The 20,259-nt window shown below is 51.3% G+C and overlaps 1 protein-coding gene across 4 annotated transcripts in view; it reads right to left on the reverse strand.

Annotated features, from left to right (window-relative positions):
- PLCG1 (phospholipase C gamma 1) overlaps positions 1 to 20,259 on the reverse strand; it is a 38,746-nt gene that overhangs the window by 8,486 nt on the left and 10,001 nt on the right. The window contains exons 2-30 of one of the 4 annotated variants that reach the window (XM_084776229.1): positions 17,369 to 17,453; positions 17,086 to 17,262; positions 13,135 to 13,287; positions 12,931 to 13,024; positions 12,757 to 12,804; positions 10,124 to 10,208; positions 9,951 to 10,034; positions 9,725 to 9,759; positions 9,478 to 9,550; positions 9,295 to 9,399; positions 8,985 to 9,103; positions 8,811 to 8,896; positions 8,616 to 8,736; positions 7,864 to 8,032; positions 7,653 to 7,775; positions 7,472 to 7,573; positions 7,202 to 7,389; positions 6,700 to 6,900; positions 6,507 to 6,626; positions 6,248 to 6,428; positions 5,356 to 5,433; positions 4,732 to 4,835; positions 4,412 to 4,508; positions 4,095 to 4,164; positions 3,202 to 3,359; positions 1,778 to 1,874; positions 1,421 to 1,645; positions 1,197 to 1,345; positions 108 to 222 (exon numbers count right to left, since the gene is read on the reverse strand). In XM_084776229.1, the coding sequence (XP_084632355.1) occupies positions 108 to 222; positions 1,197 to 1,345; positions 1,421 to 1,645; positions 1,778 to 1,874; positions 3,202 to 3,359; positions 4,095 to 4,164; positions 4,412 to 4,508; positions 4,732 to 4,835; positions 5,356 to 5,433; positions 6,248 to 6,428; positions 6,507 to 6,626; positions 6,700 to 6,900; positions 7,202 to 7,389; positions 7,472 to 7,573; positions 7,653 to 7,775; positions 7,864 to 8,032; positions 8,616 to 8,736; positions 8,811 to 8,896; positions 8,985 to 9,103; positions 9,295 to 9,399; positions 9,478 to 9,550; positions 9,725 to 9,759; positions 9,951 to 10,034; positions 10,124 to 10,208; positions 12,757 to 12,804; positions 12,931 to 13,024; positions 13,135 to 13,287; positions 17,086 to 17,262; positions 17,369 to 17,444 (3,433 nt within the window). In that variant the 5' untranslated portion in view covers positions 17,445 to 17,453. Of the gene's footprint in view, positions 1 to 107; positions 223 to 1,196; positions 1,346 to 1,420; positions 1,646 to 1,777; positions 1,875 to 3,201; positions 3,360 to 4,094; positions 4,165 to 4,411; positions 4,509 to 4,731; positions 4,836 to 5,355; positions 5,434 to 6,247; positions 6,429 to 6,506; positions 6,627 to 6,699; positions 6,901 to 7,201; positions 7,390 to 7,471; positions 7,574 to 7,652; positions 7,776 to 7,863; positions 8,033 to 8,615; positions 8,737 to 8,810; positions 8,897 to 8,984; positions 9,104 to 9,294; positions 9,400 to 9,477; positions 9,551 to 9,724; positions 9,760 to 9,950; positions 10,035 to 10,123; positions 10,209 to 12,756; positions 12,805 to 12,930; positions 13,025 to 13,134; positions 13,288 to 17,085; positions 17,263 to 17,368; positions 17,454 to 20,259 lie in introns of those variants that run through there. The other 3 variants (XM_084776230.1, XM_084776232.1, XM_084776231.1) reach the window with 3 other exon arrangements.

Consider the following 20,259-nt stretch of genomic DNA (forward strand, 5'->3'; position numbering starts at 1 on the left):
AAGGCTCAGGCCACAGCAAGAGCTGTGATGACTGATGGAGAGAGGTCTTGTCACCCCAGGAGAATGACCGGTGACTGGGGGCGGGGAGGGGACGACGGCTGACTTACCTACAAACTCTGTCTTTTGCTTGGTGCTGTCATACTCCGCTCCTGCCACCTCAATCTCCACAAAAGGACACACAATGCCTCGGCCATTCTTTGGTAGATGCCTGGCCCCCAGCACCTGTGAGGGAGGCAGGCAGGTAAAGATGAGGTGATGACTGTCTTCCTGCTCCCAACATCCTCACAACTGAGGCTTAGGGAGCAAAGCTAGGAAGAAAATGTGCCATGGAGGCAATATGCCCCCTGCTGGGCCCTGAAGGCGCTGCCCATTAGGCCCCTCACTGTTCCACCCCAGAGCAAGCTGTTGGCTGTGAAAATGGTATCTTCAGCCAAGTGTCACGTGCACTTTGCAGTCCATTTCATGTTAAATCCATGTCTGCTCTAGTGTGGGAATCTTTTAAATTATTCCTCTTTAAAAGGAAAGTCTGGGAAGTAGCAGTCATGTCTACCTGTCCATCTGTAACTCTGTGCTCTCAGGTGTGCCCAGGTGGCCACAGGCTCTCCTTACTCTTTACAGCCTCTGTTCAGGCCACCCCTGCTGATTCCCACAGCAAGGGCTGGGCTGACCCTTCTTCAAGCTTTTTGCCAGACACGTGCTAGGGAGCTCTATTCTAGGATCTGGGAAAGGCAGACAGGCACTGTCACGCTCTAGCAAGCCCAGGTTTTGCTTGCTCCTGAAGACTGGAGCCTGGCTCATCACAGGCCCCTTCTAGCCTGATTTTTACCATTCTGACCAGGCTCTTCCTGCCAGGTAGTGACTTTTCACAGGTTAGCCTTAAGCCAACCGCCTGACTCTGTCCGCCAAACTGGCCATGGTCAGCCCTGCTACCTCTGGGATTCCAACACAGAGGACCTGTAACTGGCTTTCCATTTCAGATGGTTGTTTCACGCTCAAGATTAGTCCAAGATGAGTTCCCTTACTCCACACAAGGCAGAAAATGTGGCTTACCTCTGGCTTTGTGCCCTTCCTTACCTGTCCCCCAGCTAGTCCCCAACTTCTTAGCAGGTTTAATATATATGTTTCCCCCCCCCCAACACACACTCATTCTTCACAAACCTTTTCTCACCCTGAAGTACCCAGATGAATATACCCACCTCAATGCAGATGACACAGGGTTCCAGACCTCTCAGGCTGCTCTTATCAAAGGGGTCAAAGGCTTCGTCTCTCATGGTGCTCGGCTGCAGCACATATCCACAATGGCCACCGGCCATGAAGAGGGCCTGGTTCATCTGCATAGGCTTGTCTGGAAGAGTGAGATGGCCGTGTGTTCCAGTGCAACTGCCCTACATGTCTCTCCCACCCACAGAGGACCCCTCACCTGGGGTCTGAAAATTGAGTGCTACAAGCTGGCTGCCACAGATCCACATGGGCAGAGGGTCGTAATTGGAGGAGTCCAGCCTTTGGCCCTTGGGGTAGATACGAGAGAGTTGCAGCCGATTGTACTGGAGGAACTTCTTGCCTTTGGCCTTGTTCACATACTTTTCAGCCTTGGTTTCCGGAAAGGATGACATGTCCCGGTAACAAGCACGTTCTGTGCCAATCTCTGAGCCAAACATTGAGAACATGTATAGAGCAGCCTCCATGTGCAGTGTATGTAAGGGAAAGGGTTTTAAACACTGCTCTTACACCACCATCCCCTGGGCACATGCACGCCATAACTGGCCCCCAGCCTTACTCTCTTCATCAAAGGGAACAGGCCGGCAGTAGACCACAAGCTCCGAAAGCTCCAAGGCGATCTTCTTCCTCCTCTCCATCATCTTCCCCTCAGTAAGCTGGTAACACACACAAGGCCCAGGCTGAGCTCTGCCCAGGAGATGGAAGCTCCTGCCAGCCTTGGGCACACCTATACTTCAGGTAAACTAGGGCCCTCCCTTCCCCTTGCACCTTTCAAATACCAGCAGACAGTAACAAAACTACTGGCTCCCAGTTCTGAAAATTATCCTTTCCTTTGTCTCCAGGGACACACTTACTTCCCAACACTCTTGGGGTGGAAGCCTCACCATAACTTATGTCCCAAATGATCTCACAGGGAGCTCAAGGTGGGCAAGGCCTTCCCAATAATGCTTTCTGATCATTCTTTACCCAGCTTCATCCTTCACAAAAACACTGTTCTGGTTTCCTGACACATTTAGGCCATAAGCCCACTTGGAAACATCTGTGCCTAAGATGATCTTTAACATCTCAGTTCCCCCATGGCAACATAATCTTCCTCCGCCCATACCTGATCTCGACTGCAGCTTATCAGACGGCCCCAACTCTGCTGTTTCTGTTTTCCTCTTTCAGTGGTTCCGCTATTCATACTACTAATTTTCAAGCCCTTTAGCCACTGGCTCCTTCTGTGCCTTGCCCTCCAGGAGACACTAACAGAATCCTCAGCATCTCAATCCTGCCCTGCTAGGCTCAAGGTATCTGTTCTCCAGTCACAAATCTGCCCATCAAATGCGCTGGGAGAAGGAACAGCCTCAAAGTACAAGTTCCTATACATCTGCAAATGCATTACCAGGCTTAATGGAAGAGAGCTGGTCCTTCCAAACAAATGCTGGCTACCCACTATCCAAAAACTCCAAATCCCAGCTCTTCACGGTCAGTCACTCTAGAACCCCTACAACCCACTGTCATCCAACCTAGTCATGCCACTAAGAAACCTCAATAGTGTCACTATGCGTATCTGCTGCTGCTAAAGCCAATGGACACCATTCCTACTGCACTGCTGCAGCCCTCAGCACAGCAGAGCCCTACTGCTGTGTTTATCTGCAACTTCTCTGCCTGCTGTCCCAGGCACACACCTGTCACAATGTTTATCTAAAGCCTCTTCCTACCTTTACCACTTCATCTCTTCCACTCTTGCTGCCAGCCCAAGACCTCTCCTACCTCTTGCTTTATAAAGACTCATTCAGGTGATCCAGAGTATCTCATGGTCTACACTTCCTAAAGCACATCACACTCCTGTCTTGGGTCTGTTCTGGGTCACATCAGCAGCCAATATGCTACCTTCTCCAGAGGAGCTAGGTGGAGAGTTAGAGGTGCTGGCTCCCTAGCAGGCCCACATGCTGCCCTCACAGCCCCCATCAGCACCCTCCGAGCTGTGGCAGTTCTTACCCTAGCATCTGCAGTCTGGGCTACTTCCCGGATCTTCTTCACCCAGTCCTGCAGCTCCTCCTGTGAGTCAGCTGCAACATCTAGAGACCAGTGAGCCACTGATGCCATGCTGATGGAGAAGACGAAGAGCCGGTTGTTCTTGCCCTCAGGACGAATGGCTGTTGAGAGTAAACAATACAGAGCTGGGAATGCTATCTCTTCATCTTTTCACTCCATACTTAGACCAGCGGTTCTCAACCTTCCTAATGCTGTGCCCCTTTAATACAGTTCCTCATGTTGTAACGACCACCCCCCACCCCCCAACTGCTACTTCTAACTGTAATTTTGCTACGGTTATGAATTGCAATGCAACAACCATCTGATATACAGAATATCTGATATGCAAACCCTGCGAATCCTGACTTCCACAGGGGTCGCAACCCACACATTGAGAACCACTGCCTTAGACACTGGCTCAAAGGACTCCATTCCATTTCTCCTGGCCACACTTTATATGTGGGCAAGAGTAGTGAGTAGATCCAATTTACAGAGGCTGTTGTTGCTCACACTTACCAGCATAATTGTGGTGGAAGCAAGGTTCCAACCCAACTGTGACTTATGCCTCTTCTCTGAGGCCATGCCTTTTAAGGCATGGCCTAACCCATCTCTCAGCCTGTGGTCTAACTCATCAGGACTGGATGTCAGCCTGTCAGCATCGCTGCCAACTTTTGATTCCACTGTACCTGGCACAGGGTAACCATGCAGGGTAAAAGCCGGGGATGACAAGGAAGTTGGGGTTTCCAGAGTATAATAGTAGCCTCTGGGGGTTCAGACTCTGGCTTCCTCCGCAGGAGCAGGAGCCACAAGGACACCCTGGCACTAAGAGGAATCAAGAGACAGGAATTGGAGCTCACCAATCTGACAGGCTGGCACATCTAAGACCCCTCGCAGCAAGTCCCCCAGTGGGCTGTTCTCATCCAGGTGCTGTAGGAAGCAAAACCACAGGATGGTCAGCAGGGCTGCTGCATGCACAACTGAGGGGATTTTCTGACTATCTTTTGGGTATACTCATGACCAGCTAGATATGATATAGGGACAATAGAGACTAGAGTGTGGCCACACAGGATGTGTGACTGGCTCTCACGTGACAGGAAGGCCTGGGTGTGATAGACACATCAAAAGAAAACCTAGAGACAGGGAAACCTGTGACACCGTGTGGTTCCAGACATACCTCCCTCTCCGGCTCTAGGATCGCTGGATTGATCATCTCTTCCACATAGTTTGAGGGGAACCACAGCTGCTTCTTCCCACCATAATCCCCTCGCCACCTATGGGAGCCACAGGGTACTGATTCCAGCAACCACCCCAAACTCTCACAGGATCTTCCAGGGGGGTTCCCACATATAAGTCAGGCCAAGGCAGACACTAGTGAACACGAGACAGATATTCTCAAAGCATACTGTCAAAGTGCTCCCAGTGCCAGCTCCCCAGGGGCCCTGAACTCCTGTCCCACCACCCCACAGGCTCTCTAGCCTGGACAGCCTGTCTCACCAGCCACCATCTTGCTTTTCCACGTTCTGGATGATGGCACTCTTGGTAAAGGTCAGCTCATCTTCTCTCTGGGCCTTGTAGTCAAAGAGGGCTTTTACTGCACACTGCAGAGGAGAGACAAGGGAGCCATGTGGAGTAAAGCAGAGGGGCACTCCCCATCACTTGACACAGTGCGGCACAGAGACATACATGTTAGGACTCCCCCTCATCCCTGATGGCACTCAGGTACTGAAGAGAGGGAGTAAGAGACAGGGCAATCTGCTACATTAAAGAAAAGGGCAAAACCAAGAAGATCCTGTCTAAGAGACCTTCATGATAAGGGAATGACTGGCCAATGTGCCACCTAGCCCCTGATCGGCTGTCCATGGAGACATGGTGTCACTCCTCTGAAGGAACAGTGACAAAGGGCCAGTGCCAACCCAAGACACAGGGACCAGAGACTGGACAAGCCCTGGGAGATTTATGGTCCTGTGCCAACCACACATCTCTTACAACCTCTTTAGCCTCAGAAAACCACAGCAACAGCTGCTTCTCCACACCCACCACAAGTTGGCCACTGCAAGGCCCAATCAGAAGGGGACCCCTCCTTCCTTGTGGCTTCCTGTGCCAAGGGCAGGTATTTACCTTGAAAGTTGGCATAGGGTTTGCCTCCACATAGAAACCAGGGTTGCGGCCCTCATACAGCGCCCCATAATCAGGTTCCTGTCAACAGGATACGTGTGATCTGTTACTGCTCCAGAACCGAGATAAATGCAGCTGCTAGCTCCTCCTTGCCCAGTTTCTGAAGCGCAGCTGGCTCTCTTCTACAGGCTGCCTGCCTGCCCCAGCTCACTGGCCCCTGGCCTGCTAGAATCCCCCGACTCTAAGGGGAGGGTGACTGTAGGGACTTGACCTCACCCTCCTCTCTGCACTCTTACCCGAGGTCTAGCACCTGGCTCCTGAAGACCCAAATGTTAACTACTCCCGAGCTGCCACCAGCAACACATACTCTAGCGCTTTGCTCAGTGGCTGGGCCCAAGGTCAGGAAGAGGTCCAACATACTTCTGTCCCTTTTCCTACCATCTGAGCCCTGGCTTCAGGGCACAGCATGACCCTGACCAGGCTGCCACAAACGGCAACTCTCAACCAATCCTGTGAGATGCCTGCCGTCTCTACCAAAAAGTATAACACTGGTCCAAGAGCCTTAGCAACCTCTGCACTACCAAGCCCATGGTCTTCCCTCTAGAGCCTTCCCGCAGGCCTGAGGCATCTATACAACTGCACTTAGCCTGCCCTTTGCCGAACACACTCTAGACCAAGCCCACGTGTGCACACCTCACCCCATGGGAGCTGCCAGTCCAGGCACAGCTTAGGTGCCACCCCCTCCAGCTTCACACCATGGCTCCCGTGAGAACTTCAAAACACCCCAGGACTTGCTTTCAGCACATCCAGAGACTGTTATATTTTGAGTGTGCTCTAACTATACTGCCACACTTCCTCTTCCCCCTTCATGCTCCCCCTACACCCCCATTCTCACAGCTGTCCCGATCTTCTCCAGTGCCTCCTCATTGATGGGGTAGCGCAGCTTCATTTTCCGGTACAGGGGATGCTTCTCGTAGTAGCTGATGAGGTCAACCAAGCTGTCAAACTCAGAGTTCCCCAGCATCACGGTCTGGCCTTCCTGCTGTACGCGGCAGTGTTTGATCTTTCCCTCAGCCCTTTACAGTGACAGGACAGTCAGCAAGGAGGACAGCACAGACCCCAGCAAGAACCCTCACCTGTCCAACATGCCTCACCGGAAAGAGATGGCATATGAGTTGGGCTCGTTGCGTTTCCGCACCAGGAAGGCCCCATCACGGGGTACGCGCATCAACATATGTTCAGCTTGTGCTCTGGTCAAGCTTGCATGGTACCACCTGAAAACCGGCAGAGTCAGGCCCTGACCAGTACCACCCACGACCCCACTCACTTCCCTGTCCCTTTCCTCACTCTTTGCTCTCATGGGCATTCGTCTGTGGGACAGGCTCTGAAAGGCGCATCTCAAACTCATTGCAGCGCAGCGGTACTTGCTGATAGTGTGTAATGAGGTCATAGAGAGAGTCGAAGACAAGGTTGTCTGTCAAGAAGAACTTAGGAGTCCCAGCATCCTGCCGGGAATGGATACGGCAGTGCTGTACTTTCCCATTCCGCCTGAGGGAAGACAGGATGGGAGAGTCATTAAAAACAGATCAGCGCTCCAAAAATAAGTAACTAGGCAAGGCATAAAGTTTCAAAATGGGAGGCCAGTCTCTGAAGCTTGGATAGTGGGCAGCCCCTGCAGGAGGACATACAGATCTAACACTCATGTTTATGGGCACACATGCCTGTGTAGAAAAGACTTATGTTCCACGGGGAACTTCGACCCACAGCTGAAATGCTAGCTGGTTATCTCTAGGGACTGTCTATTGCATACACTGACTAAACAAAGGTATGGTACATAGATGTGGGTTACCAGAAAGACAGCGTGTAGTCACCCACGAAGGTCTCACTTTCTCGCACTAGGAAGGAGCCGTCAGGAGCCCCAGTCTCTATGCAGTACTCAGTGAGCAGGCGCTCAGCAATGTGCCGGCCATCGCGCCCAGCTCCGAGCTTACCATGGAACCACCTCTCACTCGAGTGCAGCTCTGTGCTGCCACTGGCCTAGACAGGAGGACAACAGCAAAGACAGCCAGTGACTACCAAGTCCTCACCCGGCTGAGCCCACGGCCCTGAACAGTCCTACCTCCTTAGGCTCCTCTTCATCCTCGTTGCCCTGGTCACTGCTGGTCTCCTCAGAGTAGTAGATCTTGCTGCTAGTCAGAACAAAGTAGTGGGGATACCACTCCTGCAACAGACCAGAGGGGCCGGCGTGAGCCAGAGTCCAACAGACTGCCCCACCATGTCCAGGATCAGCTAGACCTCACATGATTCACGGGGTCCTCCAAGTAGAGGATACCATTCTTGATGGAGTTACTGATGTCATTCTCCGAGTACATCACAGAGGTAGGCACCTCCTCATAGGCACTGCCCTCAGCCAGCTTCTTGTGCTGTGGAAGCAGACCATGTCATAGTAAAACCCTTCCACATGCAACCCCATGTCCTAAGGCAGGGTTTCTGCTATCAACGTAACCACACCTTAATAAGGATCTTCCTCTTGAGCTGGTTGGGGGAAGGAAGTCCATCAGCAGCAATGTCCACCGGCTTGGTAAGGAGTGTGTCGCCAAGCACCTTTTTGAAGTATTGAGCCATGTTTCTCTGCTGGGCAATGCTGCAGTGGTCCTCAATGGACAGGATGACCGGGTACCTGAAAGGCAAGGGGTAAGTCCAGTGACACTGCAGCTTCAGCTATTCTGGGCCAAACCTCAGTCCAGGTAGTTCCTTACAGAGTGAAGTAATGGGTGGGAGTCAAGGGCCTGGGGCACTTTATGCACAGGATCCCTCCAGAGAGGGGCAGCCACCTGGAGGGTGGAGGGGCACACCAGGGAGCGCCAAGGGAGCGCCAGGAAGTGGCAAGGGCTGCAGAAGGGAGGCTGCCTTGTCAAAAGACACTCCACACCAGATGGGTCAGGAAAGATGAGAAGCAGCCTCTGAGCGCAGCTTGAGGATGAGACTGGGGACTGCAGACTTGGCGGTAGCGAGCAACTGAGAATGGCTCACAGGGAACACATTCTTTTCTGGGCAACAAAGGAAAAGGCGATGACCTGAGACCAGTTAGTATAGGAATGAACGTGAATGCTAGCCAGAGACGCAGGGAGTAGAGGGAAGAACTCAGGAAACCGGCCTGAGCAAGAGCAGAGGAGACAGGAGGAGTGGGCACAAGCCCTGTGAGGAGCCCCAGGAGTGAAAGGACCTTCTGGAGGGTACCCATGTCCTCCACACCTACTTACTCTGAGGCTACAAAAGCATGCTCCTTTATGGTGTGCAGGACATCAGAAAACTTGATCTTGGTGGTGAGAGTATGCCCGTGGTAAATGACTGGCATCCCATCGGGGCCGTCCCAGCAGTCCACTAGGGGACAATACCATTATGGTCAAACAGGCAGGCCTCCCGCTTTCCCACTCCAATCCCTGGACACTACGTACACTCAATGCAACGACAGCCCATCCTCAGGCAGCGAGCATAGGCTTCCAGGGAGGACTCACTGGAAAACTGGTCCCCGGTCAGATACCTGGGTAAGCAAGGAGAGGCACATATGGCCTGGCGGTCCTTCCTCTCTCCTGAGAAGAGACCGGATGAACAGGGAGAAGCATACTCACGTATTATGTGAGGAAGAGATCCAGTAGTGAGAGAGAGGGTTGTTCATGGTGTCTGGGCACACAGCGTCCAGCTGCGAGTTCCACACACTGTTCTCTTTGGAGAACAGAAAGGTGACAAACTACAGGAGTAAACGAGAACAAGAGTGAGCCCTGGCTGCCACCTGGGATGGAAGTGCGTGCCCAAGAGTGCGCTCAGGCTGCTCCGCTGGCAAAGTGAGAAGTAGGCTGCAGCAACAGCTTCTAGGGCACATGTAGGCTCTGGCCACCCCACCTATTTTCTCTAACAGAATGGTGGAAAGATGGGGCTCACCTCATCCAAGAAGAAGTATGGCTCCTCAATCTCTCGCAAGGGGTCTCGAAGAAAGCTGAGCATAAATTCCTGCACCTGGAGCCGGTCAACAGCCCACAGCTCCTGCTGAGTAGAGAGCGAGTCATGGAAGAGGCCTCTGATGGTGAACCCGCCCCACTACCCGACTCCCTGGCCCAGCCATACCCCCTGGTACTCAAGAAGGAACTGCTGGAACTCAGAAAGGGATACCCGGCAAAGCTCTGGCCGCTCTCCAGGCCTGCAGGGAGAGAACAAAAGTGTCTGGCAGCTGGCTGACTTGATCAACAGACTAGGGCCCTTGCTAATGTAGACACCCAGGGATTTGTCATGCCCCACCCCCACCCACCCACCGCTTCCCACCTAGATCTGGAACCACCCAAGAAAAACCCCAATCGGCTATTCCAAACCAAACCTCAATGTGCTGGTTTCCAAGAAGGGGAGGTCCATCTGCAGGAAACAGAATCTGGTCAGGGAGAGAGTCCTGGGAGACCATGTAGGAAAGGGGCTCTTAGGGAGCAGATGCCCTTGGGGGATGGCTGGAGCAGTGGCACCCAAAAGCCCCGAAGCAGGGCAGCAGGGCTAGGAGAGGAGGCAGAGGAGCTGGGGCAAGGGCAGGGGAGGGCAAGAGGCTCATGCACCGTCTTCTGGGCGCTGTACATGAGGCTGCGGTACAGCTGAGCAAACTGCCCGTAGGTGATGTCCCCACTGCGTTGTTCTAGGTCCTGCATGGTACAGAGCGGGACTTCAGTCAGGCTCCTTATGAGGAGCTGCTGGCCTCCCCTGCCCTGCCAGTAGATAAAGTGTCCATTACCGTTAGTCGTTCTCGGAGGAAGCGCATGTTGGGGACCCGGTAATTGACCTGTGACAGCATGTTCTTCAAGTCCTTGGCTGATATACTGAGGAAAAAAAGGACACCCTTTTGACCTTAGGCCGCGCCCTCCTGAGATGGACAGGTAAACACCTAAACTCTGAGAACCTGCAGTCTTAAGGGTGACGCTGGTTCCAACTTCATAGTATGATAGACGGAAGTCCCTTCCTTTTCTCTGGGCCTCAGTTTCTGCATGTGAAAGAGAAAACCCCGATATTCTAGACGTGACCAAGCTCAGGAAAGCAGGTCAGGCCCAGCAGAGGAGGGCGGGAATAAGCCATCTCCAGCGGTTGCCCCCAGCTCCCATCTCCTGCCTATTCAGGGCAGGGCAGGGCCTACTACAATGCCTTCCACCAACTACTAGGAAATCCTGGGACGTACAGCTCCTAGGTTCATCAACACCCCAGAATAAGCAGCAAGGAGAAAAACATGGTCCACCCTTAGCCACATGAGCTGCTGCTGCTGAAGCTGGACAGTATACTGGCTCCTGGAAAAGAACTCAGTCGAGAGCTACCCTCCAGGCACGGCAGCTTGGACAACAGGAAGAACAACATGGAAAAGGATGTACTCAAGGCAGGCAGTGGGGGCTCACGCCTTTAATCTCGGCAACTTCCTGTGAGTTCGAGGCCAGCCTGGTCTACCAGGCGAGTCCAGGACAGCCGAGGCTACACAGAGAAACCCTTTCTCAAAAAACCAAAAGGATGCTCTCCTGGGAGTGGGTACTGGAAATAGTGAGCACATCTCCTTTGGCCTAAAAGTCAGGCAGGAAGGACCAAAACTCCCTAAGTAGGGTGTGACACAGGCTCAGCTCTGCGCTGACTGTTTGGTGCTCTAGAGCAACTGTTCTCAGCCTTCCTAATGCTGCAACCCTCATGATATGGTGATTCCCCCAACCATAAAGTTACTTTCATCACTACTTCCTAACTTTAATTCTGCTACTGTTATGAACTGTAATGTAAATATCTGATATGTAGAGAGCCTTAGATGACCCCTGTGAAAGGGTCATTCAACCCCACAAAGGACTTAGGATCCACAGGTGGAAAACCAATGCTCTAGAGTCACTATTTGTTCTGCATAGGGCACTGAGTCGGCCATGTAGGTGCTGTCGAGGGGCCCCACTTCTATGAAGGCGACAGAGCCTCTGTTCCCTCCCTTTTCCATCGTCATACAAATATGCTGTTCTTTTTGTCTTGTCCCACTTGCTTCTCTAGTTGCTGCCCCCTTCTCCCTCCATGTAAAAGTTACAAGGCTCACCTGCACTCCCTTGCTACCCTTAGCCCCTAAGCTGCTCACCACTGGGCTGAACCTACAATCCCCACAATGTTAGCTAACATAAGGGTAAACTTACTCCTTCCTAGCTTCTCATGTGGTAGGAGTATGGAGCTGGCCACTGGGGCTCCTCCCTTTTCTTGCTATCTGGGTCCCCCAAGACTTTCCATTCCACCTGCCCATAGCCCTGTGTCCAGCCCCAGCTCACTTCAGCTCATTCTGCCAGCTTGGTGACTCCGTATCTCTGTACAGGGACACCTTCTATGAATCATTAAACTTACACGCACACTGGACCCTAAGGGCCCCACAATGTGTTCCTCCCACTAGCTTCTTGTCTCGGCCAATGACAACTTTACTTTCCAGTTTCTCAAGTCAAAAGCCTGTTGATCTCTGACTGTTCTCTCTGACGTCCAAAAAGCAATGGTTAGGAAATTCTTTTTGATACAATTTTAAACAAGCAACTTTAGCCCAAATTCAGCTACTCCCTGCCATCATTACCTCAATCCGAGCCCTCTCATCTTCCACCCAGAACATGAGAGCAGTGTCTAACAGTCTAATTCTGCAGTATCGTCTTCACTGTGCCAGCTAGTTGTATGATACTTGACACAAGCTAGAGTCACTGGGAGAGGAGGAAGCCTCAACTGAGAAAATCCCTCCATATGATCCAGGTGTAAGCAAGCCTGCAGGATATTTTCTTAATTAACAACTGATATGGGGCAGGGCAGCCCATTGTTTGTTGTGGGGAGCACCCCTAGGCTGGTGGTCCTGGGTTCTAAAGAAGGCAGGCTGAGTAAGGCACAAAAGGCAAGGCAGTAAGCAGCACCCCTCCATGGCCTCTGCATCAGCTCCTGCCTCCAGGGTCCTGCCCTGGCTTCCTTTGGTGATGAGCAGCAGTGTGGAAGGATAGACTGAAAAAGCCCTTCCCCACCACAAGTTGCTTTAGTCATAGTGTCTCATCACGGCCACAGTAACCCTATCTAGGACAGTGAGCAAACTCTAAGTCAGAGCAGGTCACTCCTTGGCACCTCCCATGACTTCCTGCTTCTGGGGACTACCAGAGGGCTTTACAACAGCACAAGCTGCATAGACAGCATGCCATCTGGTCTCTGCTTCCCCCTGGTCCTCTGGCTGCACTGCTGGCCACTCTTCTAAAGCCCAGAAGCAGCTCTCCACTCTCAGCAGCAATGAACTCCTTGCATCGGAATTCCTACCCCCTCACAAGGTAACTCAGTTCTCTGGGCCCTCTGGCTCAGGTGCTCTGGTGACTCTACCAACCGGTTAGGCACATACCCCAGCTCAGCACCTACCGATCCTCTCGGTTCCGATCTACTGAGTAGAACTGCTTCCGGAGCCACCTGGAGAGAGAGAGAGAGAGAGAGAAGCCTAAGGTGAGGGTGCCTTCTCTAGCTAAGGTAAAGCACAGAAGGACCTGAAGGCGCTGCCTCTTTTCCCCTGGTTCCAAGACATGAAATGAGTCTTACCTCTCAATTTGCAGGGGTGTGGCTGCTTGCAATGTGTCCTCCATCAGCCAAGTTAAGCCCTTGATCCACATGTTCACTTCATCCTCAGATGTGGCTGTGAGCAGACCAACAGCTGAGCTAAGGGCACATACCTCTCACAAGAACAAGGGGAGCCCGGCTTTCCCTTTACCTACACCCCGCCTCCTCTAAGTTCAGGCCTCCCACCTTGCAGGCTTAGGGTCTTCAGGCGGAATTCCATTCCATAGAGGATGACAAAGCAGTGTGATTGGTCTGGCCGGAAGGCAGGGTCTTCTTGGTAGCGATCGAAGTCCCGTGATGTCTTCCCTGGGCGGATCTCCTTGATTTCACGAATATCAACTGGGAAGGTAGTTAATGTCCAAGGTCAGACTGAGGTCCTCACAGTCAGTATCAAAGGCACAGCCTGCTTTTCTCAGTCATTTCCACATCTTCCTCCCTCAGAAGATGGACCACAAAGAGACAACCTTTCTCTGAGACAGACTGACCCCACTCAATAGTTAGCCCAGGTGATAGAGAAGCTGGCTTATCTAAGAGTAGGTCCTTTTGTTGTTGTTGCTAAAGGCTAAGGCTCTTTGGGGACAGCTAGGCAGATGTCTATGTTATCCCTTCCCTATCTTTGTTCCATTGTTGGGAACACAGGCTACACACCTGAACCTTGGAAAGAGTGGGACTCCAGAAGGAACAGCAGGGATCCAAGGCAGTTTCTTTCTTTCTTTCTTTCTTTCTTTTTTTTTTTTTTTTTTTGGTTTTTCGAGACAAGGTTTCTCTGTGTAGCCTTGACTGTCCTAGACTCACTTTGTAGACCAGGCTGACCTCGAACTCACAGCGATCCACTTGCCTCTGCCTCCCCGAGTGCTGGGATTAAAGGCGTGCACCACCACGCCCAGCTACCAAGGCAGTTTCTTGTGGGCCACTTTCTAACACAATACACATGAAGACCCAAAGTCCTACAGCAGGGCTGGACAAGTCTAGATTGGTCTCAGAATCCCAGACAGAACTGTGGATCAGGTCCAGAGAACTGGCAAATCCTGAAATGACCCACACACCAGACATGCCCACACAAATCTTAGCAAAAGGCCAGGTTCTGGTTAAGGCCCAGGCTGTCCAAGAATGTCAAGCATCCTGCACTGTGTGGCTTGGTATCCTTATCTCAGCTAGGAAGGGGTTCTCAACTGCTTCCCTCACAAGTGGAGGTGAAGCAACTGTGTGGATGGGTCTGAGAGGTAAACGCCAGGTTCTGGCTACTAAGCTTATCAACAGGCAGAGCAACTATAAGCTAGTGATTCAGTTACCTTCTTCCAACTTAGCTTCTCAGGGCAGTGGGCTGGTGGATTGCTCTATCTCACACTCCTCTGAGTCTCAGCATAGAGACAACTGCCCTGCATCCACTGCTACAGTTACAGCGGGTATTAAAAGATTTGACAGGACGCTGGAGAGACCAAAAGAGATGCTCGAAGCTTGGAAACTGTGTACACCACATAAAGGGAGCTGCTCCTTGGCCAGCACTTGCTCAGATGTGGGCTCTCAGCCCACCTAGTCTGAGAGGTTCTGCCACAGCCACCCTGACTGTACGTCCACTTTACTTCATCCCTGAACTAGCTGGAAGCCTAGGCAAAGAAAACACTCAGGCCAGGAAGAGAGGTTGGGGGTTGATAAAGCTTTCTCTCATCTTGGGAACTTCTTATAAATGCTCTGACCAGTCCCCCTTCTGACTCAGTTCCCCTAGATTGTAGTTATAAGCACCAGCATGGCCGAAACATCGCAAACACCCCAGCCAGCAGCTCACAGTCATCCTGTCTTGTCCCTTGAGCCAGCCACAGTAGCCTCATCTGTCCCACCTGGAATGGTAGCAACACTCTGGCCCTATCCCCGGCACTGCTACCACAAACCGCACTGGCTTTACCTGGATCTAATTCTGTCCCCTCAGGAAAGCTCTCAGATCTATCCTCTAGCAGGAAGTCCAGACTTCCCTGAGGGTGGCCAGTTCTCACCAACTTGCCATCCTTCCTGACTCTCCTGAAGCACAGACCATTGTCTGGACATCTGGGCCTGTAGACCATTCACTGCCCCCCGAGGATACCCACTGCTAACCTACTATGAACCCACTCCCTTTACAGCCTTTGAGATTCTCATGATAGGGCTTAGAGATTTACCTTGAGCCTCTGTCTTGCCCTCTTCCCTGATCCTTCCAAATCAAGCAAGACCTACAGTTTGGTCTGGAAGAACAGCAAATGCTCCTATCCCATTTCATCCTGGACCCTGACCTGGCCTGTTCTCCTGCTGGATTCTCTCCTACTAGAGATCCAAATGAGAAGTTTCATCCTGCAGTAGTCATCCCCTCAATGCCTCGTGCTGCTATGAAAATGTATATTCTTCACACTCCATGGGAGGCAGAGCCCCTTCCAGTACCCATAATGACTGAAGGCAAAAATGAGAAAAATACAGGCACACAGAGCAGGCAAGTAAAAAAGGCATAGGGGATGGAGCAAAAGCAGGAATATTCTACTCAGTTCTAGAACTAACCTTAACTTGAGAACACAGTTTCTAAAGGTGGAAGGAAGAGCGTCCACTAGGGGGAAATGCCTACATCATACACCACCCAACCACCACAAACTCTGTCCTTTGAAACAGAAACTAGAATATTCTTCCAGTGCAAAGCTATCTTTCTCCTCCCACACATTTGCCCAGAGGTGTATATGTGCAGAGAGCCAGTGAGCCCAGGTGAGCTCTAGCCTACACTGTGTTTCAGGCACATTTGCACAGAGTCCAATCTGAAGTCAGAGCAGGCAGGCATAGAGCAGGGCGGCCAGGCACACCACTCTTCTAGGCCCACACTGATCACACCAATCCCTTATCCTTTCTCCCATAAGGAGACACCAGTGTAGCCCTGATGCCCTCTAAGTCCATGAAGTCAGAAGCAGACTGAAAAGGACCTGGTGGCAATGAAATAGTCTACCAGGCCCTTGAAAGCACAGCCTGTGCTATCCACCCATCCTCCTGTATCTCAGGACAAACACTGAGAGAGCCCAAGCCAGTTCCCAGGGGCTACTATCACTGGGAAGAGCCTCTCTCATCAGATGCAGCCTCTGCTTTAAGTGCCAGCCCAGCCATGGTTTGGGTGAGACCTTCTGTATGTTAGGGATGACTCTGTGTGTGTGTGTTCCTGTGTATGTGCACACGCGCATGCAACTGCTTAGATGTTCGTTCCCTATGCCTGGAACATTCCTTTCTTCCTAAAAACTATGGGAGAACAGCATTTGGAAGAACACTGGGGAAAAGGAAGTCCAGGATACTGAGAGCTTCCTGATATCCAGGGGCAGAGGAAGTAAAAAAAAAAAAGATATTGCTGTGAAAACAAGGGCTGATTTTTCCACAACTGGGGACCATGATGACAAGGGCCCAACTATAGGCCTATCCGAACTAAATGGGCACAGTCTAGCTAGCACAACCTGTCAGGAGCTGCCATGTGTGCACTCCTCTAAGGACCAGGGCTCTAGGCTGAGTGAGAGGTTTACCCAGGCTTTAGGAATAGCCTGGGCTGCCTGGGAAGCCAGGGACAACCAGTCCTTCACACCTCACCTTCATAAGCTCTTAGAAAGAAATCGAGGCTTGGTTTTTCCTTTGTTCCTTCTGTGTGGCTTTTCTGAGATAGCCCTGGATCTTGCACTTCTCCAGATTCAACCTCCAGAGTGCTGAGGACACAGGTCTGAGCCACCAGGCTCTTCTCACAGGGATCTGGATTATGAGAAACCACCCACATCTATGCCAATGGCTAGCGCCACATGTAGCTCTGAGGACAGACAGACAGGATATCAGGTAGAATCCTGGGGGGTCTGTGCTTGTCACTGGCCCTAGTGGAGATCTGCCTACTCCAAAGCCCTCAGGGCTCTTTCAGGGTTAGTTTCCCAAAGTGGGAAACTGAGAAATCCTCTCACCTCACAAGGCAAGGGCCTGGCTGGGAAGCACTGTCTGTGAGCCTGGTTATATACACGGGGCCTATGAAAGATAGCCCTAGGGGAGATGAACATAGCTGCCTGCCAGGGTCTGCTCAGAGGGCAAACTCAAACCTCTAACAGTTTTTTTCTTGAAGATAAAGACCACCAGGAAAAGAATCCAAGCAGCTATTTCCCAACTCACAATTGGGCCTCCTAAGATGAGGCATCTGTAGGGAGCAGGTCTCCTTCTGATTAGTGTATGCAGAGATGCGCTGACACAGGGCTCTTTGAATGTGCAGCACCCCACCTGCACTCTCCTCATAGTGTACAGTCCCCAGTGGTGCAGTCCAGGAAAAAAAAGAGAGAGAGACCAACAGATCTGAAATTGCAAAGATAAGCTTTTCTCCTCTCTGGATCATCAAGACAAATGTATCAGTGGGGGCATCCCACTAACCAAACATCCATCTGGGAGCATCATTTCTTACTTGCCTGGTCATTCCAATCTTGTATTTTGGGTTTGCTAGGAGCTGAATGTGATTCCTGCCTGGAGCTTGGAGCCATCTCTAAGATCTGAGGAAGATGACACAAGACTAAAATTGTAAAATCCAAGTTTGTACGTGAGGCGGTTGTTGCCTCTCCGCCTCCTGTCCTCTTTTCTGCCTCCTCAACCCAAGGACAGTCTCCTGACGTGGGACCCTGAAACTAGAGACCGGCCTTACTCAGCGTAGCACATGTACGATGCTTACAGACAGCAAGCATCTCAAGGACATGCCAGTAGTGGCAGTGTCCCTCTCAAAGACCTCTCATCTGGGGTACCTGGAATGAGAACAAACCCCAAGCACTTTGAGAGCGGTGAGGATAGTACTCAGGGTGGGGTGAGGCCTGCTTCTTCTGTGAACAGGCTCCTACCCCTCAGAGAGCACTCCACAGTGCTGTTACAGGGACAAGCAAACGGCGGACAAGCCGTCTGTAGCCTGGGGAAGGGGAAGAGGGCTCTTCTGGTACTTGGCTCCCAAAGGCAGGCTACTCTGGCCTTTGACACTCAATTCCCAGAGACCAGGCCAGGCTCTTGCCTGCCAACAGCACTCTTGCCCATCACAGTGGGTCAACCACCCTGTACATCCACTACAGAGATGGACACAGTAAGAGTCCTATAACCTGTCTGAGTTCTAGGACACCCGGAACATTAGAGAAAGGGAATAAAAAGAATGGGGCACTAAACCTTTCTTAGGGGTTCAGAACACAGGCCTTGGCAGCCAAGCCACAAAACCCCAAAACTTAATTTAGACCCAAGACTCTGGGCCAGAACGTGTCCTAGCATTCCAAACAGACCCACAGAAAAATATCCCCCACATATAGGCTCACAAGGTCACAAGGCAAAGGGAAGTTGGTGCCAAGATACACTCCCCGTTCCTGTGCAGCAAGCAGCTGCTGCCACACCAGCGACCATGGGTGAAAAAACAGTGACCCCCCCCCTCCTCCAAAGCCTAGCCAAACTAGTTCCATCCACAGGAGACTGCCTCCAGCACCTGACTAAGAACAGCTGGGCCTAACTCTGAATTCAGCTTCTTTCCTACCTTGGTAAACAGGAAGCTGCCATTCAGACAGCTGGACAGAGGTCCATGGGGCTCTCCCACTGCATGGGACTTACACTGCTATGTACAAACTGTATCAGGCTACAACTGCACAGTACACAATCCTCACCAATACACAAAGTCACCTAGAGACTAGATTCTAGATGACTTTCCTGTTCAGGAAAATGAGGAATGGAGAGGCGAAGGGGTCTCATCAGACTGGTGATTCGTGGCAATAGGGGTTCTGAGATGTCCTCACGGTAGTGCCGTCTCTGAAACTCGGTATACAGGGAAAAAGAAAGGAGGTTTTAGAGGGTTTCTCACTACCCGGGCAGGCAGCCCTCTTTCCTAAAACACCACTTATTTCACGTGGTGACAGCATACATAGGCTGCAAAGGAAGGGAGGAAGGAAAGCAGCCAGAAGAGACCTTAGTCATCTGAAGCTCATTCACCAGTTCCATGACTTTGTTAGTCACAGGCATCTATCTATCTGCTCCACACCAGGCCCTGAGCTGGGTCCTGGGTAAACAGATCAATAGGCATGGAGTTCCTGCCCTTCAGAAAATCCCAGCCTGATGAGGAAACAGATGGGGAAGCAGATAACTATGAGGTCATGCAAAGAATGGGGCAGCAGGGAGACATCTGTGGTGCTGTGTGTGAAAAACTCCCTCCTCCCTGGTGGTCTGCTCCTGGCTTTCCACACCACCTTGCCCAGACTTTCCTGCTTCTTTGTGAGCTACAAGCCCACCGCCATTAAACATGGGCCAAAGTCCTCTGCTCTTCTGATGCACTGCCTTCTCCTTAATGATAATCATGCCCACAGCCTTAATTCCTTCTGATACATAGACAATTCACCAAACATCTCTAGCCTCCAAATGTTTCACTATACTCCAACTGCCAACTTCCTATTCCTATCCATCCACCTAAGACAGACAGACAGACAGACACACACACACACACACACACACACACAAACACACTAAACCAAAGATAAATTTCAACTATTGCCTTCTCTCACCCAAAACCCTAAGCTTCTGGCTAGGTTGCTCACAGTATAACAACCACGCGACCATTCAAACAGGTACATGAACTGAAAACTTCACAACCAGCCATTAAGATTCTGTTTTAGGGCCTATCAAAATGGTTCAGGAGGACATGGTAGACCCACATGGTAGAAGGAGAGAATCAACTTCCCCAAGTTGTCTCCTGACCTCAAAACATGCACACATTCTGAAGTTATTTTATTTCTTTGTCTCTCATCAATCTCCAATCCAACTGAGCAAGTCTGGCTGACTCTGTTATTCACGACGAGAAAGTCTGGGAAGGGCACCGTGGTGGGTGCTACACCTCAACCACGGGAAGCAGGGTGACTTCAGTGGCGCTAGGCAGGTTATGTCAGCTGGCCTGCAGACACTTCTCAGAAATGGCAAAGCACAGAGGATGAGGTTGTGGCTCTGCTGGGTGGGGAGGGCAGCGGCTGTAGGTGCGGCATCTGGTGTCCTGCCACTCATCTTTTGCACACTTGCTGTGTCTATTACACAAGCTCTCTAATTAAACTGTGCTGTTTCATCCTTATAACTAATACTATTTAAAAAAATAAAGTATTGGGGGGCTGGAGAGATGGCTCAGAGGTTGAGAGCACTGGTTGTTCTTCCAAAGGTCCAGAGTTCATTTCCCAGCAACCACCTGATGGTTCACAACCATCTATAATGAGATCTAGTGCCCTCTTCTGGTGTGCAGGTATACATGTAGACAGAACACTGAATGCATAATAAATAAATAAATCTTTTTTTAAAAAAAAG

Source organism: Acomys minous, assembly GCF_964271855.1.
Source record: "Acomys minous genome assembly, chromosome: 3".
Lineage (NCBI taxonomy): Eukaryota > Metazoa > Chordata > Mammalia > Rodentia > Muridae > Acomys > Acomys minous.